Source organism: Arachis hypogaea, chromosome 18 (assembly GCF_003086295.3).
Source record: "Arachis hypogaea cultivar Tifrunner chromosome 18, arahy.Tifrunner.gnm2.J5K5, whole genome shotgun sequence".
NCBI lineage: Eukaryota > Viridiplantae > Streptophyta > Magnoliopsida > Fabales > Fabaceae > Arachis > Arachis hypogaea.
The window spans coordinates 70,175,292-70,195,301 of NC_092053.1; the positions used below are offsets into that span (position 1 = coordinate 70,175,292).

The window sequence follows — 20,010 nt, forward strand, 5'->3', positions numbered from 1 at the left end:
CAATAATTCTAGAATGCACAAGAAAAACAAGAGAAATCACAAAACAAGAAAAACTAAAGATCAAACAAGGAAAATAAACAAGAACAACTTGAAGATTAAGAAAGAACAATGAACACAAATTCGAAAATTTAAAAGAAAAGATACACATGCAATTGATACCAAACTTAAAATATGGAACTAAACTCAAACAGAAAAACTCAATTATCAGTTTATAAAATTTCCGAAAAATTTAAAAAGCAAAAATAAGGATTTAAAAAAGAAATTTCAACAAAAAACAATAATAGAAGACTCTAAACCAAAAAGAAAAATTTTTCCTAATCTAAGCAACAAAATAAACTGTCAGTTGTCCAAACTCGAACAATCCCCGGCAACGGCGCTAAAAACTTGGTGCATGAATTGTGAATCACACTTTTCACAACTCGTACCACTAACCAGCAAGTGCACTGGGTCGTCCAAGTAATACCTTACGTGAGTAAGGGTCGAATCCCACGGAGATTGTTGGTTTGAAGCAATCTATGGTTATCTTGTAAATCTTAGTCAGGAGGTCAATTATAATTATCAGTTTGAATTGCGAAAAATAAAAGAGCACTAATTAAATACTTGTTCTGCAGTAATGGAGAATATGTTGGAGTTTTTGGAGATGCTTTGTCTTCTGAATCTCTACTTTCTCCCTGTCTTCTTCTTCACGCACGCAAGGTTCCTTCTATGGTAAGTTGTGTGTTGGTGGATCACCGTTATCAATGGCTACCATCCGTCCTCTCAGTGAAAAAGGTCCAGGTGCGCTGTCACCGCACGGCTAATCATCTGTCGGTTCCCACTCATGCTGGAATAGGATCCATTGATCCTTTTGCGTCTGTCACTACGCCCAGCCCTTGTGAGTTTGAAGATCGTCACAGTCATTCAATCCCTGAATCCTACTCGGAATACCACAGACAAGGTTTAGACTTTTCGGATTCTCAAGAATGCTGCCAATGGATTCTAGCTTATACCACGAAGACTCTGATTAAGGAATCCAAGAGATACTCATTCAATCGAAGGTAGAACGGAGGTGGTTGTTAGGCATGCGTTCATAGGTTGAGGATGATGTTGAGTGTCACAGATCATCACATCCATCATATTGAAGTGCGAATGAACATCTTAGATAGAAACAAGCGTGGTTGAATAGAAACCAGAAATAGTTGCATTAATTCATCGAGACACAGCAGAGCTCCTCACCCCCAACAATGGAGTTCAGAGACTCATTCCGTCAAAGAGTACAAAGTTCAGATCTAAAATGTCATGAGTTACCAAATAAATTTCTAAAATTTGTTTAAATACTAAACTAGTAACCTAGGTTTACGAAAAATGAGTAAACTATGATAGATAGTGCAGAAATCCACTTCTGGGGCCCACTTGGTGTGTGCTGGGGCTGAGACTTAAGCTTCTCACGTGCCTGGGCTGTTTCTGGAGTTGAACGCCAGGTTGTAACCTGTTTCTGGCGTTGAACTCCAACTTGTAACCTGTTTCTGGTGCTGAACGCCAGACTGCAACATGGAACTGGCGTTGAACGCCAGTTTACGTCATCTATCCTTGAGCAAAGTATGGACTATTAGTCGAAAGCACTGGATGTCTACTTTCCAACGCAATTGAGAGCGCGCCAATTGGACTCCTGTAGCTCCAGAAAATCCATTCCGAGTACAGGGAGGTCAGAATCCAACAGCATCAGCAGTCCTTTTTCAGCCTGAATCAGATTTTTGCTCAGCTCCCTCAATTTCAGCCAGAAATTACCTGAAATCACAGAAAAACACACAAACTCATAGTAAAGTCCAGAAATGTGATTTTTATTTAAAAACTAATAAAAATATAATAAAAAGTGACTAAAACATATTAAAAACTACCTAAAAACAATGCAAAAAAGCGTATAAATTATCCGCTCATCAATCACCCACCACCATCTGACGGTGGAGCTTCACATGGTTGATTCCCCCCGAACGATTATTTTGAGCACTGAGGACAGTGCATGACTTAAGTGTGGGGGAGGATCTACGATATTTTGGGTGTAAACATTTTCTCCTGAATACTCTTATTTAGTTATTTTCATTTTTATTACTACCGTTTAGTACTTTTGTATATATAGTAGCTTGCTTCGCTTCTAGTTATCTTTAGTATTGCATTTCTAGTTTTGGTATATATATTGCATCCTCATATTGCTAGTATATAGTATAGATATGGATTGTGATTAGATGCTGTGAATGGCTTATGCCTAGTTTATCTTGATCCTAATTGTTCATGTGACTTTTTGCTTGTTGAAAATTAGGAAAAGAATTAGCAGATTTTGAAAAATTTTGCATCCATCACATCATACATACATATAGGAAATAAAATTTTGGTGAAAAACAACAAGAACTTTTCAAGAATTTTGAGCTTTCTATCGAATTGATTGAGAAAATTATTTTCAAACTTGCTTGAATGATTTCTTTTTGGAACATAGAAGATTAAAGAACAATTACCTTGTGAGTTTTTGGGCTATATTGAGTAGTTACACATTTTAACCACTAATTTTGTTCATTGTGTGATACATCTCTTTTATGATTGTAATCTTGGTTTTGCTTAATTATTTATTTCCAATGATTGATATTTTGAATTTCATTGAGCATGATTGAGGCCATCTTTGTTTAGAAGCTTACTTTTCCTATATAGCCTACCCTGTGCATTTACCATTGTTAAACCCTTTTGAGCCTTAATTGACCCCATTGTTTGTAATATCACCACATCACAACCTTAAGTGGAAAATCATGTCTTACCTTGGATTGTATCCTTGATTAACTTAGGTTGGAGAAGTGTGTATCATCTAAGTATGGGGAAAATTTTGGAAAAGATTGGTAGTAAATGAAAATATTTAATTTGGGGATTTCATTGAAAAATTTTGGAAAATGGGTGCACTCATGTATGAGCTACTAGAACCATATGCATTTCATTTCAAAAAAAAAAAAAAAAAACATCGTCATCATAAAAAGGGGATGAAAGTTATCCCGAAGAAAAGAAAAATGAATAAGAAATGCATATGTGATGTGAATGATAAGCCATACGTGAGTGTTTGTGCAAAAGAATTGATGGAAGGTTAGGATTGCATTTTGTGTTGATTTGGTTGATATAGGTTGATGTGGATGACTTAAACTAATCAAGGATTCAACTATTTTAGTCCACTTAGCCATATCTATCCCACCTTTATCCTAACCCCATTACAACCATATGAAGTCCTCATGATAATTGCTTACATTTATCACTTGTTGTTGATTGTTAGATGAAAAGCAATTCCTTGAAAGCATGATTAGAAGAGACTTGAGTGAGTGAAACCCTAAACACCGAGTGATAAAGTGTATACACACCTACTGAGGGTTCAATTACTCAACTCTATGTTTCCATACTCCTTATCATGTATTCTTGCAAGTTGCTTCACTTTGATAAGTTGAATCAATTCTTTAGATTTTGGATGCATTGGATTATCTCCTTGCTTAGCCCTATTTTTCCATACTTACTTGGGAACTTGATTGTTTGTTTTCACCAATTTCATATAGATACTATAGATAGATATATAGATATAGATAGTATATAATATACTTGCATGCATATAGGTAGTTACATTTAATAAGTTGATTACCCCTTTGATCATTCTCCTTGTTAGTTTAGCATGAGGACATGCTATTGTTTAAGTGTGGGGGAATTGATGAGTCCATGTTTGATGGTATATTTTGACTCAATTTGAATGGATTCTAGCACATGAACTCACACTTAAGCACCAAAATAGCATACTTTTGTGTTTGATCCCTAATTTGATTCTAAATGTGAAAACATGCATTTTAATGCTTAGATTAGTGATTTTTAATTTCACTTTTGTGTCGTTCAATGCCGAGATATGGTTTGTGAGTGATTTTAGGCCTTGGAGGCAAGAATGGATAGCCAAAAGTCGAGGAAAGCATGTACAAGGGAGAAAACATGAAGAAAACAAGAAAAAGCACACACAGCGAAGTGTGCGTGTGCATAGCCCTGCATGCGTACGCACAAGCGAGAATTTCCATGTGTGCGTGCGTACGCACCTGTGTGTACGCACAGTTAATTTTTAGCCGAGTGTGCGGACGCACACGTCTATGCATCCGCACAGGTTCCTGCACGTGATTGCATTAATGAAACACGTGCTGTGCGAATTTGGAGGCCCTTGGCTCATTTTTGGAAGGCTGAAATACTATTTTGGAGTGCTATATAAAGGAGAATTCAACACTTGTCAAGGGGGGAGCTCACTTAGATAGTTTTAAGGAGTAATTAGGAGTAGGAGTAGGAGTAGTGTAGCATTGCTCTCTTAAAGTTTCATTTATCAATTTCCATTGTAGCATTTTATAGCAAGTTTTGATTTTGGATTTTTACTTCTTCAATTGTAAGTACTCTAAATTTCCTCTTTAATTATATTGTCTTTACTTTCATTTCCGTTTAGTTAAAGTTACTTGTTCATATTTGCAATTTTGTGTTTGTTGAAGTTTTGATTAATGAATTTTATGTTTCATGCTTCCTTTATGTTTGATTGCTTGTTTATGTTTGGTTTTGTTGATAATTGGTTATAGTTTTCCATTTTGCTTTGCAATTTTCCATGTTTTACCTTATTGCATACAAGGTGTTTGTGAAAATGCCAACCTTAGATTTTGAGTAGATTTTCCCACCTTGGCTTGTGGTTTGAGTTCCTAGGGTACTAGAGTCATAATGTCGGACATTTAGTGGTAATTCTTGGGTTGTTAGTTGACTCTTGTTTCCATTGACGCTAGCTTTTTATCAACTAGTTTGGTAAGTTAGCTAAGACTTATGGATTAAGGTCAATTATGCTTGCTTGACTTACTCCTCGATAGTTGGGGTTGACTAGGCGAGATTGACTCATCATAATTACCATAGTTGTGGTTATGGCGATGATAGGATTCCTTGGATTCTTATTCCCAAGTCAAGGCTCTTTATTGCATTCCTTGCATTTTCACTAGTTTTGATCTCATTTTCTCTTTACTTGCATTAATCCCCAAATTTGCTCATTGCTTAGTTTTTTTTATTGCTTAGTTCTTTTAATCTTTAGCTCTTTGATTAGCAACACCCCTTTTGTCCCCTTAACAACCAAAAGAGAAACACTTTCAATTGCGTCCTAGGGAGAACGACCCGAGGTTGAAATACTCTTACTCTCGGTTATTTGATTTGAATTTAAACATTTGGTTTGGAAATTAATTGTTAGTCTAGACTATACTTGCAACGAATATAATTCTAATTTATGAAAAATCTAGATAGACACTAATCCTCACTACCATATACCATCAACATCATAGGCCACATGCTCCAAGAAATGTTCATGCTATGAAATGGGTTGAACCGAACACTAGACAAGCCTAGTCTAATATTGCGTGATTCTTTTGCAAATTCTTCATCTATTTTATCAAGGTTCTTCCATGCCAAGCCATCAGCAGGATGCTTTAACGTCCCATTTTTGACGCGCTCTTCATCATGCCACCTCAGACTAGCTGCCGTCTTTGAGCACATAAATAATCTCTGAAATCTTGGAATTATAGGAAAGTATCTCAGAGTCTTTGCAGGAATAGGACGACCTTTCTTGTCAGGTTGGTTCTCGCTAATATCACTATAATTTTTAGTATATCAAGAAGTTCCACACACACGATAATATTTTTCATCCTTTAGTTCTTTTCTATATAGGAGGCAATCATTAGGACAATCATCAATTTTTTATAATCCAGACCTAAATCTCTTATCATAGCCTTTGTCTTATGGAAAGATGAAGGTATGTTAATGTCAGGTATTGCCTCTTTCAATAGCTCAAGAAGTGAAGTGAAGGAGGCATTGCTCCAACCGTGCAAACACTTTAACAAGTAAAGATGGATGGTAAAAGATAATGTAGAAAATTTTTTGGAACCCGACTATAACTCTTGACTTGCCCCAGCTATTAAATTGTAAAACTTTTTAGCCTCTTCATTTTAACCTACAGTAACACCCTCAGCATGAGGTACATCTCCAAATGCATCATTAAGCAGTCCCTCGATGTCATCGCGTGCACCTTGTTCATCATCCGTGTCATCGTCAACCGCCATCGGGATTGTCCACTCCCCATGATTAATCCATGTTCTATATCCCTTAACAAATCCGTCGGCTACTAAATCGTCAAATACTACATCTCTTCTATACCAATTAATGTTACAACACCTCTTACAAGGACATTGAATTTTTCGTCCGTCCGGTTCTCCCTCGGAGTATGCAAAGTCTAAAAAACTAATAACACCATTGATATACTCTTCGCTATACCTCGGTAGATCCATCCAATCCTTTGGCATATCACAAAACCTAATCGATAATTATTAAATTTTTTAGTAGAAAAATTTATAAGGGGTCGCAAAGTGAAGATAACAAGACTAGAAGAGGAAAGGTGTTATTCGCTATAAAGGGAATGGGCAATGAAAAGGACTTCAAAACCTTGTAATTAGGTTGAGAAATAGTTCCTAGTCTTGGAAGTAATTATCTAGAAACCCATTGAGGTAAAACAAATAAAGAAAAACATAGAATTTATAGTACAAATATAATAAGTTAAATTGCAACTTCAAAACTAACAAAACAAAAGAATTAAAGTATGCATTGTACCTTACCATGACACGATCAACGTTTTTGACAAAAACTGCTTGGAAGATCTTAACCAAAAATTTTTGCCTTCAATCTTGCTCAATGCAAACAATAATAATACTTTTGCAATCCTGCAGTTGCTATATAAAATTTTAGGAGGGAATTTTTTAAAATTAAAAATATAAATATTTAATCAACAAATTTTATTATCAGATTTATGGAAAAGCATTTTGCAGGTGAATAGTAAATTAAAAATTAAAATTATTACTAGAATTAAAGCATTTTAGGTTTGTTTATAGGTTTTTTTATAAAGATTCCAAAATTAATCCATGTATTAAATGATTTATGGAAATTATAGATAAGATATAGATTTTATCTCAGTCCTTGGTGTAGTGAAATAGTGATGCATTATTCGTATATATTTTGTGAAGTTATTAATATAAGATCCGTGAAAAGGAAAAATGGAGAGTTAAAGTTGCAGTTGAACTGCTCAACAAGTCCATCACACACTGACAAAAACTGTGTCATGCTTCCAATTTCCAAGAGCTGATTTTGAATAAAATAGTTTTGTCGTGTGTATATATAGTTTGAAATGTTCAATAAAATTTATATTTTTTTCAACAAAAAATAGGGAATTCATAAAATATTATACACTTCATATATATGGATGATAAACCCCATACTTAGGGTTTATCTTGTATTGATTTTAGGGGATTTTACCACCTTTTACCCACATTTATTCAATAAAATAGCATGGTTTCATGATTGTCTCCCAATTTATGCTTATGTGTGAAAACATGCTTTCTAGGTCCTTAATTGTTGATTTTAATTCACCTTTAATTCCACTAGTTGCCTTGATTTGTTTTTTAAGTGATTTCAGGTTGAAAAGGCTAGGAATGGATCAAGGGAGTGAAGAGGAAAGCATGCAAAGTAGAGAAATCATGAAAAGCCAAAGATTTGGAAAATGCCCATGGACGCGCGCGCGCACTATGCACCTATGCGTGGATTGCAGAAAGCTCCATGGACGCGTACGCGCGCTGTACGCATATGCGCCGAAGGCTGCACGTGATTTTTAAAGAAGAACTCGTGCCTGGAAGAAGCTCTCACTTCTCTCTGGGATTAGGATTAGGATTAGGTTTAGTTCTTAGATCTAGGGTTTAATTCATGCTTTCTTCTACTTTTGTTTCTCAATCCTTGTTGTAACATTCATCATTCTTCTATTCTTTGTTGTAATTTCCTTTATGTTGTTCCTATACTTTGTTATAGATCTACTCTCGTTCCTTCTACTCTCCTTCAATTCAATTAGAGGTAATTCATAATAATTGTATTTCTTTTGATTGTTGTTGTTAATTCCTTGCAATAATTGTTGTTAGATTTCATTCTTGTTGTCAATTTACTATGCTTTTCTTTTGTGCCTTCCAAGTGTTTGATGAAATGCTTGGTTGGATTTTAGTATAGATTTTGTTCCTCTTGGCCTAGGTAGAGTAATTAGTGACTCTTGAATTATCTAATTCCTTTGTTGCTTGACAATTAGAAGTTGCTAATTGATTTGGATACCACTAAAGCTAGTCTTTCCCTTGGGAGTTGGCTAGGACTTGTGGAATCAAGTTGATTCATCCACTTAACTTTCCTCCATGGTTAGAGGTTAACTAAGTGGTAGTAATGGACAATTCTCATCACAATTGAGGAGGATAATAAGGATAGGACTTCCAATTCTCATAACCTTGCCAAGAGCTTTCATAGTTGTTAGTTTATTTTTATTGCATTTTACATTTCTTGTCTCCTATCTCAAAAACCCCAAATATACCTCATAACCAATAACAAGACACTTTATCATAATTCCTAGGGAGAACGACCCGAGGTTCAACACTTTGATTTATAAATTTAGGGGTTTATTTTAGTGACAAACAAATTTTTGTATGAAAGGATTATTGTTGGTTTAGAAACTATACTTGCAACAATATTTCATTTGTAAAATTCTAAATCGTCAAAAATCCAATAATCAAAATGGCGCCGTTGCCGGGGATTTGCAATGGTGTTATGTTATTGGTTATTGTATATATATGGATAATGTGAATAGGTTTATCTTTTGCTTGTTTACTAGTTTTTGTTAGTTTTATTTTGCTTTTCCACTATGAATTCTCACTTTGGCTATGAGTTTGGTTCTCACCATTTTGTAGGAAATGTGGACTTTAATGACAACATGTGCCAAGGATGGAACACTCCAACATGGGAGGATCCTCAAGGAATTGATCACCCCTATTGGCAACAACCTCTGGATACTTATAGGTATAACTCACATCCTAGTGCATGTCAATTCAATGGCTATGGTGACTCTTTTTGTGACAATCAATTACCACCATCATATGCCTATGACTCTTATCCTCAACATGAACCTCAACCATACTCACAAGCATTCTCATACCAAGCATCTTCTTGTAACCCATACCCATCATATGACCAATCACCCATACCATATTCTCATAACCATTATGAGCAAGAACCTCTAGAACCACCACAACCTTATCAAGATTACAACCATGAACCACCTCAATACTCACCATCTCCACACCTTTATCAAGAAGAACCACCTTCCTACTATGAATCCTCTCTCCAAAATAATGAACCCTTTTATCCACCCCAAGCCCCAATAGATGATTCTCTCACCTTGCTACTTCAAGGACAAACGGATATGCAAAGGAACACCCTAGAGTTTGTGACTAACTTGACCAAGGTAGTGCATACTTTAGCCTACCAATGCTTGAACACTCAAGGTGCTTCTGTAGCCACATGTAAAGAATCTGTTGAAGATCATAGCATGAAAGAGAGATTGGAAACTCCAGTGGGAAATGAGGGTTATTATTTTGTACTGGAGCAACTAGAGGAAGCCATGATTGTTGAAGAAAAGGAAAAAGTGGTTGAAGATTTAGGAGATGTTGAAAGTCCATGGGAATGTAGCATCATGGAGCACTCTTCTAAGAAGCTTGATATTGATGTTGAGGAGCATGCGCAACCTCCAAGGCATGTCATCGTTGGAGACTTGAGAGAGGTTTATCAGGAGATAGATTCAATCATGGATGAATTTCTATCTACAATTGAATCCTTTTCCATTGGACATGAAGTTGAAATTATAGAAGAATGTGCACAACCTCCCATACCCATGGTGAGAAATGAAGAAGAGAGTGAATTGGAAGAGAACTACTAAGAGGAAAAGGTTGAAATGGTGTATATCAAAATTGAAAAATATGAAAAGGTTGATCAAGAGATGGATTCATTCATCAATGAATTCCTATCCAAAATTAAATCACCTCCCATTGGGCAAGATGAAGTTCTTGAAGACAACTCCAAGCCAAGTGATAAAAGGGAAAAGGTTGAAATTGAAGAAGCTTGCGAATAAGTAGAGATAGTCAAGGAAGAGCACAAGGGAGTGGAGCTTGCAAGATCATTGGGACCACCCCTTCCTAAGTCACCATCCTACAAAATATTCAAGTGGGTAAAATTGTTATCCCTAAGCTTTACTTTCTTACTTGAATAGGGTTTGATTGAAAATGATGGTCAACTTAGATCTCTTTGTGGAGTTAAAAGTAGAAGAAAGTTGTGTAGTGGTTGGAAACACCACTCTAAGTTCATGATGGTTGCATGCTCAAAGTTGTATAGTAACGATTGATGGAGAACCAAATTGCATGGGTCTAGGAAGTTATTTGGAAGCTTCTTTGAGAATTCTAAGGTCATGCCACCCGGATGGAATAATGATGACCAATTTAAGGACGGGTATCAAAACAAAGTGTGGGATCCCGGATCGCACAAGGAAATTCAAATTTGGGAAATCATGGTTTGTGAAGAACTCCATCAAAGCTTGAAGATATTAAAATTGAAGAATGGAGCTTATTGGAGATTCAAGCATTGGTGGATGTTTGATAGAAGAGAATTTGTCTTGTCGGTATAGAATTTCTCAAAATTAATTCTCATTGCAAGTATAGTTCTACACCAACAAACAATCCTCCCAATCAAAAATTTGAGTTGTCACAAATAACAAACCCCAAATAAGAATTAACCAAAGTATTTGAACTCCGGGTCGTCTCACAAGGAATTGCAATGAAATGAATGATTATTGGCTATGGAGGAACAAAGGGGTTTGATTTTTATATTGTTGCAAGAAATTAAATGACAAGAAAATAAAATAACAAGAACTAATAAAATAAGGGAAAATACTCTTGGCTAGACATAGGTAATTGAGATTACCATCCTTGTCTACAAACTAAATATTGACAATTATGAGAGGCCAACCTATTAAGTCTACCTCCAAAAGCTTTAAGTACGTAATATCTACTCCTAAGCTTGAGGTATGTCAAATAGGCTTGATCACATCAACCCATAACTTCCAACCTATCTACTAATTAGATTAGTAGTAGGTTAGTGTCAATGAGTATCAAATTGATCACCAAAGGTTCTCAAATCATCAATTCAATGAGACCCAATGACTCAAGGTCACTCAATTCCCTTAGCCTAGGCCAAGAGCAAAGAAAGCTACTCAAAAACTAGTGAAAGTATTTTAACAAACACCTAGAGTGCAAGAAAAGTAAATATCACAAAATGATAGAATTAGTGAAACCCATGACTACCACAAGCAAGAAATCACTAATAACAACTAAGATAAACATATAAGAGCTTGGAAACATAAAATTGCATTAAAGAAAATTAAGTTCCAACAATGTTCATAAACATAAAAGGGAGCAAAATAAGAAATTAACAAGAGAAACTAAGAAGATTAAGACAATAGAACACTAAAATATAAAGAGAATTGAAATCAAAGCAAGAATTGAAAGTGAAATTTGAGAGTGATTAACCTATCTCTACCCTAATTTCAATCCTAAATCTAGAGAGATGAGAGAGCCTCTCTCTCTAGAATTCTATCCTAAAACATGATGACAACTAAACTATGACTACTTGGTTCATTCCCCCCTCAATCCTTCGGTTCAATAGCATCAGAAATGGGTTGGATTGGGCCCAAAATGAGCTTCAAAATCGACGGCCACGATTTCACTTTAGTGAACCACGTGCTCCATCGGTGTGCACGCGTACATGGCACGTGCGCACCTTTATACGTCAGGAAAATATGACAAGTTTTATATCATTTCGAAGCCCCGGATGTTAGCTTTCCAACACAACTAGAACCACCTCATTTGGACCTCTATAGCTCAAGTTATGGTTGATTGAGTGCGAAGAGGTCAGGCTTGACAACTTTACGGTTCCTTCATTTCTTCATGAGTTCTCCCACTTTGTATGCTTTTCTCCTCACTTCTTCCATCCAATACTTGCCTTATGGACCTGAAATCACTCAAAAAAACATATCAAGGCATCGAATAGAATTAAAGTGAATTCAAATCACCAATTTTAGGCCCTAAAAAGCATGTTTTCACATTTAAGCACAAATCAAGGGAGAATTGCAAAACCATGCTATTTCATTGAATAAATGTGGGAAAAGTTGATAAAATCCCCCAAATTAAGCACAAAATCGGGGTTTATCAAATCTCCCCACACTTAAACCAAGCATGTCCTCATGCTAAGAATAAAGAAGGACAAGAAAAGGGGTATGAACATTTATTCAATGTAAAAAAACTATATGCACCTATCTATATGAATACAACTAAATGCAAAATGCTTCTACCTACTTGGTTAAAAGTAAATCAATCTCCAAGAACATATATAAGCAAGTAGGGCTAAGGTCATATGATGACTCACAAATTCTACCAATTCAAATATTGAAATGAAGTTCAAATAGACTTGCAAGAAGAAAGCTCATGAAAGCCGGGAACAAGAAATTGAGCATCGAACCCTCATCAGAAGTGTATCCGCTCTACTCGCTCAAGTGTATAGGGTCGATTCACTCAATTCTCTTCTACTCATGCTTTCTATGATTTGTTTTTCATCTAACAATCAACAAGTATTCAATGCATGCATACATTCATCATGAGGACTTGTTCATAGGTTGTAACGGGGCTAGGGTAAAGGTAGGGATGCAATTGGTCAAGTGAGCTTGAAATTTGACACTACAAGAAAAAAGTCCTATCGGCACCCTTTTTTCTTGCCACGCTTTTAAAGCATGCCGAAAAGTGGTCTATGGGCACGCTTTTGTGAGGGTGGCCACTAATTTGTGATTTGGCCACGCTTTTTTTTACCACTTTTGAAAAGCGTGGAGATAGAGGGAAATCGGCACGCTTTTACGAGGGTGCCCACTTACTTGAAATTTGGCCACGCTTTTTTACTGTAACGCTTGAAAAGCGTGGCGATAGAGGGAAATCGACACGCTTTTACGAGGGTGCCACTGATTAAAAATTTGGCCACCCTTTTTTTTGTCACGCTTAAAAAGCGTGCCCATGGAGAGAAACCGGCACGATTGAAAAACGTGGCTAGTTTGTATTTCAATGATCACCTTTTTAAAGCGTGCCCATATTCTATTTATTTTGGCACCCCACAAAAAAATGTACCGATAGAGTTCCCTCCCCCCAAATTTAGTTTCTCACCCAATTTTTTTCCACACTTAACTTTTTTTTCTTAGTTTTCAATTTTATCCCTCAAACAACATCACACTAATTTTAACTGATTAAAAGTGACCAGGCACAAAAAAAAACCCTAAACGTGACCCGCGCCGTCTTCATTCTCAAACAACATCTCCATTAACGAAACAACATCATCCTCATCTTCATCGTTCGTCGCCTTCATCGCACCCATGACCGTTCATCGCCTTCATCGCCTTCATCCTCATCTCTCTAAGCCAATGACCTTCGCACCCATGCCTTTCCTCTAACCCTCGCACCCGACCCTCTCTCTGTCGAACCCTTTCTCAACCCTCGTTCATCTTCATCGCACCCAGCCATCATCTGTGTAAGCCAATGACCGTCGCACCCATGCCGTTCGTCTAACCCACGCACCCGACCCTCTCTCTGTAGAACCCTATTGCTGTTTCTCAACCCTCGCCCATCAACACAACCCTCGTTGGCCCTCCTACTCCCTCAGCGCAGCGGTCTCTCTCTCGCAGACCCTCATAAACACTGGTAAGTCTTTCTTCCCTCTGATTCTCTATTTCTCTGTTCCTCTATTTTGGACCGCTAAGACTTGCATGTAGTTTAATCACAAAAAGTAGCAAATTGAGTACTAAAACAGACTACTTAACATTTTATTATTTTAGTGAGTATGGTTTTTTACTTTTTAGCACACTTCAGAGTAGTGCTGCTTTGTCACCTCAGTAGATTTGAATGATTATATTTTATAGCCCACACTTGTTCAACCTGGTGCCATCATGTCATTATGGGCTTTCCCAAATGAAGTCTCCAATGCTGACATGGCACCAAGATGAGGGATTTAATGGTTTAGGGATCTTGGTTCTTGATGCTTATTATGAATAGGAATGTGGTGTTTGGATGTGATTTTTTTTGTGCCATATAATCACTTTTTGGGCTGAAATTTTCAGAAGTGAAAACAAGGTTACCCTGTCCCTAACAATGCAAAGTATCAGCTGAACTGTTATCAGTGTTCTTGTTCTGAATCATAAGAATTGCAGCTTAGAAGCTGAAAACATATGTCTATTGTATTGCTGTCAATTTTATGTGTGAGTAAAACATATGTAGTTTTGTTGATGTTTATGCTTCTCCAAATTTGCAGATGGATGATCCTGTCCACATTGAGAGGTTCAATCATGACTGCTCCAGGGAGCTTCAAGTGGCATCTGCTGAGCGGCACAAGATATGCTCTCAGAATTTTGACTTTTTCCTTGTGCTTGATTTAGAGGGTAGGGTTGAGATTCTTGAGTTTTCGGTTCTAATGATTAGTGCTAAAACAATGCAAGTTGAAGACATTTTCCACAGGTTTTGATCTGCCACTTTATAGTTATTCATTGAACAAAAATAGTACGTGCTTGAGCTTTCAATCCTCATGGGTAACAACTGGTTTGTGCATCGTGCAACATATTTGAGTTTAGTATACTTTGACCTCTTAATTATTATATTCTGAATTTAAAAATTAAACTGTTACTATGTGTATATGAGGATTAACATTTTCAAGATTTGTTCTGTTTATAATTTTACTTTTCCAATGTTCACTTAATAGGTTTGTGAGGCCCACAGAAATGAGTAAACAAAGAATAAATGAATACATTGAAGGGAAATATGGAATTTTTAGGGTTGACAGGTATGCAGTTTATTTTCTGCCTGCCATCTCTTTTGTTGTTCAATTGTTCATGCTTGTCATCTGTGTAAAAGTCTTCTTAGTTTTTCTCATTTTCGTTTCTCCTATAAAATGAGGTTTAAGAAGCAGGTAGAACAACTCTTCATGCAGTGCTACTGCTTTCATACTATCATCTGTACATTATGGTTTCTTGTAAACATTTTAGGAGAGTAGTTTTTGCTATGATTTGATATTTGATTGACAGTGGATTAGATTCGTGAAATATGATCGACTGATTTTAATTTCAGGATGACTGGTTGCAAAAAGTCATATCCTTAGAGTGCTTACCTAAGGATTAACTCTGTTGCTACTGCCCACATTGTGTGCCACACTAATACCTTTTTAATTTTTTCTAGGGTATGGCATGACACAGCGGTACCCTTCAAGGAAGTTATTCAATAATTTGAAGCTTGGCTGATGCAACGTCAATTATGGAAAGGTGGGAGCCTTGTTGGTGCAGCATTTGTAACTTGGTAATACTCAGTTCCAAAGTTCACCTCTTCCACTTTTACATTTTCTCGTTTGTAGTGTCATTTCTTCATATTAGTTTAATGTGTTTCTATTACTGCATCTCGAATTTAGCAGTATATGTGTGTAGTATATGGTGGTTTCAGATTTAAACCCTTCATTTATAAGGAGAGACTGAGCTTGGAATTATTTCCTATCTTACATATCTTGAATAATTTGATTGGTTTTTGCATGGAATCCTTTTGCTTTTGCAGTGGAAATTGGGATTTGAAGACAAAGGTACCTCAGCAGTGTCAGGTGTCAAAACTAAAGCTTCCACCATATTTTATGGAGTGGATTAATCTAAAAGATGTATATCTCAACTTTTATAAAAGAAGGGTAAGTTCTTTTAATGTAAAAAGCTGAGGGTATAATTCTATGATATCAAATACTGTTTGCTTTTCCCATGATGATCCATAAAATCTTGGGTACATGAATTGTCTAGCAGAGTGACAACTTGATTTAATACCATTATACCAATATAAGGTTGCATTATCATGTAGAATTTTGATTTAATCCTAAACCAATACACTAACCATTTCATAACCTATGTCTGTTTTAGAAAATTTAACATATTTCTCGAGATACATTATAAAACTGGAAAGAGAGTGTGACATAACTCATTGATTTTTGCAGGTTAGTTATTTAGTTAGTTATGCCAGCTCATTTAGTTAGAATGATAGCTAAATTAGTTAGTCTTCCAGTAGCTTCCAGTAGAGTGTAGCTTGTGTAAATAGTAGCAACGTAACTAATTCGCAGTAGATGAGTTCATTCTCCCAATTTACATCAGCTTCATTCTTCTTTTCTTCCCTTTTTCTCCTCTCCTTCATCAAATTCTATGTTTCCCTTCACTCAATTTCTCATCCTTCTCTCAAGAGCTCACACCATAGAGATTGATGAGAGCTCCATCTTCTTAGGATGCAGTTTCCAGAGTTTATTGGCTTGGTTTTGTCTTAATCTTAGTGGTAAGGGTAGATCAAAGATCGGAGCATGAAAAATGTACGACAAACAAGACAAAAAATATAAATACTATATAAAATTCATAAGCTTGAGCTTTTAGCAAGTTTCTTCCATTGACTGACTGACAGCATAAAATTGATTAAATTTCAGACTGCTGCAGTTTTGCTTTTTGATTTGTTCTGCATAATATTAATATTTTGGGTGGCTGAAACTTCTTAATCTGTTCTTTTTAGATTCATATTTATTTCTACCATATCTTTCAAATTATTGTTCTGTGTGTCCATAGCTAGCACTTTTTTTTTCCTCTTCTATATTCCCCCTGCTTATCATCATCTCTCCTGTTTTTTGGTATATGGTTTCCATTTGTCTTTGATGCATGTTATTGCCTATTTAGGAATATTCCTTGAGGAATGGACTCTCTTTGTCGAAATTCAATTTTTGTTTCGAAAGCACAAGACAGACAATGGACGCCATTGATTCAGTGTTCGAACCTCCCAGAGGGTTCTCCAAGGACAGCGTAAGGCTCATCAAGCGTTGCCATAAACCCGATGGCAAAGGTACCTTTTTTTTATTAATTTAATTATGATTATTTTGAGTTGAATCACGATGCTGTGAATCTAAATTTTTCCTTTTCGTTTGTAGAATATTACAAGGTTGCTATTAGTACTGCAATTGGAATTACGGTTATGGGATTCATTGGCTTCTTCGTCAAGCTCATCTTCATTCCCATTAACAACATCATCGTCGGATCTGGTTAGGTATATGATTTCTAATTATTTATTTTTCAAAAATTTGTGAAATTTTTAAAAATTGTTGTGTTTATAGCTTAGCTTGATGTGTTGTTTGAGTGTGGTGCAGCAATTTGCTATGAAACTATGAATAAGGAGTTTAAAAGGGGGAAATTGTAATGTTGTTTTATTGTATTCAGAATGTGGTTGGTTTTGTGCTTTCTTACTGTTACTTGAGATTAGGGTTTGAAATTATGAAAATTTACTTTAGATGAAGTTCTTTCATACAGTTACTGTTCTGTGCATAGTTCATTATTGAGAGGGTGTGGTAGATTTACAAATCAATTTTCTTCTTTCTAGATATTAGAGAGGGAGCAATGTCTTTTGATTATACCAGTGAACTTTATTGAAACTTGTATGTTCTTCACTTTTTTGTGTTGTTTTTGCTTATGTTGAAATTAATAGAATAGGTCTATAATTAATACATATTTGCAGGATGATGAGAGCCACAATCACAGAGTGTTTTAAAGCAAATGGTAGCAGGAGTTCTTCCTCCCACATCAACTTTTTATTAATCATAGTTCTGCTGTATATCACTTTTTGTTTTTCCATCCTTCATATCTTTGGGAACATTACAGTTTTAATTTAAATTATTATTATAGCATGTAAATAATTAATGTAAATAAATAAAAAATTATTTCTTATGCCTTCTAATTTTCTGTTTTTAATTATGATAGAACTGTAATTTTTTAATTATTATTATGCATTCTAATTTTTTCTTTTTTTTTTTAATTTGACAAAGGAATAGGCCACGCTTTGAAAAGCGTGGCTGTATGTGCTCTATCGGCACGCTTTCAAAGCGTAGCCAAAACCAACTTTCTTGGCACCCCTCAAAAGTGTGGCGATATGTGAACTTTTCGGTACGCTTTAAAAGCGTACCGATAGATTAACACCTATGGCCACGCTTTTAAGCGTGGCAAGATTTGAAAGCATGGCCAAAAAGAAAGCGTCCCGATAGATCTACAAAAGCGTGGCAATAGAGCAACCGGCACGCTGGCAGATGTGACCCTTTCAAAAGCGTACCGATAGCTCAAAAAGCGTGGCGAAAAGCTATTGGCACGCTTTTAAAGCGTGGCAAAAAGCTTATTTTCTTATAGTGTGAATCTTTGATTAACCTAAGCTCTCACCTAACACATATAACAACCTATACAATTCTAATACACAACCTAGCTACTCATGATTCCTACTTTTTCACATACTCATGCATTCTCTGTAATTCATATTCCATATGCATTGATTTTTATTGAACTTTACTTTGGGGCATTTTTGTCCTCTTTTTATTTCTTTTTCTCTTTTTTTTTCTTTTTTTCTTCTATATATATATATTTTTTTCTTTTATATATATATATATATATGTTCTTTTTCTTTTTCTTTATCATTTTTTTTTCTAAAGTATGTACAAACATATCAATCCATATGATTTTATATATGGTGCATGAATATGTACCCAATTCCCAAAAATCTTTAACAAAAATACAAAAATACACTTTTCTCTCAACCAATGTCCCAAGTCTCCCATATCCAAACGATACACACCCTCACTAGCCTAAGCTAATCAAAGATCCAAATCAAGGAGATTTATTGTTTTTTCACGTAGGGGTAGTGATGTGCTAACATTAAGAACAAAAGCGATTAAATAGGCTCAAAATTGGCTAAAAATGGTTGATGAAAGGTAGGCTATTTGGGTAAGTAAGCTAAATGAAATGATAGCCTCAATCATATAAATGCATGTATACATGGAATGATGGACATATAGAATCAAACAAATTAAAGATTACAATCATAGAAAAAGAACAATGCACACAAGAATGGAAAATAAGTGGTTAATAGATGTAACCACACAATTTGGCTCAAAACTCACATGCTTGTGTTCTTAGCTCAAAAACCATGTTCCAAAATACATTCTTCAAACAAGTTTGTCACAAATTTTTTTTTTCAAATTGGTAGGGTGCCCTAAAAATAATTTTTCTTGGAAAAGAAATCATCACCCTAACCAAGTAGTCCTAACATAAAAAGGAAGTGGTAAAAATATGTACAAATTCTAACTAACATGCAACCTATCATGCAATACAACAACTAACTAACAAAGACAAAAATTAAAAAAATTGGTGTTGAAAAAGAAAATTGTTACCCATGGAGATCGGTCGGACGACCTCCCCACACTTAGAAATTTGCACCGTCCTCGGTGCATACAAAGAAGAACAAGGTGGATTGATTGCTACAATTGATGAGTGATAAACCCCGCTTTTAGGGTTTATCATGCATAGATTTAAGGGGCTTTGTCAATAATCTTCTACACTTATTCATATAAAATTGCATGATTTTGTGTTCCTTTCCCCATTTTGCCTCATAGATGAAAATATGCTTCCTTTGCATCAAAATTGATACATTGTAATCCTCCTCTATTACCATTCGATGCCTTGATCTGTTTGTTAAGTGATTTCAGAAGTTACAGGGCAAAAATGGCTAATAGGACTAAAGGAAGCATGCATAAATGGAAGGAGCATGGAATAAATTAAAGATTTGAAGTTTGCACATGCACGCGCATGCACACCGTGCGCGTACGCGTGGATGCGTACACCCAGAGCCAGCGCAGTGGAGCTGAGCGAGGAGCCGACGCGCTTATATGGCTGGACCATATCTCCTATGACGCTCGCGCGCACCGTATACGTGGATGCGTACACCCGGAGCCAGCATAGTGGAGCCGAGCAAGGAGTCGGCGTGCTTATATGGCTAGACCATATCTCCTATGACGCTCTCGCGCACCATACGCCTGCGCACAGATCGCAAAAAGACACCAGGGACGCGTACGCGTGCCGTGCGCTTACGCGTCGATGGACGCATGTGATTTTTTAATCAAAATACGTGACCAACGATTTCAAGGAGTCCCAGGCCCTGTTTT

The 20,010-nt window shown here is 36.1% G+C and overlaps 1 protein-coding gene and 1 long non-coding RNA gene across 2 annotated transcripts; both read left to right on the forward strand.

Annotated features, from left to right (window-relative positions):
• The first annotated feature begins 15,096 nt into the window (after nucleotides 1-15,096).
• On the forward strand, nucleotides 15,097-15,687 carry LOC112771735 (uncharacterized). Its single transcript, XR_011876331.1, has 2 exons — nucleotides 15,097-15,326; nucleotides 15,576-15,687. It is a non-coding gene; the product is annotated as an uncharacterized lncRNA (long non-coding RNA).
• A 1,096-nt stretch (nucleotides 15,688-16,783) lies between these two features.
• LOC112772958 (protein transport protein Sec61 subunit gamma-like) lies at nucleotides 16,784-17,078 on the forward strand. Its single transcript, XM_025817980.1, has 2 exons — nucleotides 16,784-16,877; nucleotides 16,963-17,078. The coding sequence occupies exons 1-2, from the start codon at nucleotides 16,784-16,786 to the stop codon at nucleotides 17,076-17,078; spliced, it is 210 nt and encodes a 69-aa protein (XP_025673765.1).
• The last annotated feature ends 2,932 nt before the right edge of the window (nucleotides 17,079-20,010 follow it).

Coding starts and splice junctions, on each gene's coding strand:
- LOC112772958 (XM_025817980.1), top strand. CDS start 16,784: ATGGACGCCATTGATTCAGTGTTCGAACCTCCCAGAGGGTTCTCCAAG. Junction 16,878..16,962: donor CCATAAACCCGATGGCAAAG/GTACCTTTTTTT, acceptor TTTCGTTTGTAG/AATATTACAAGGTTGCTATT.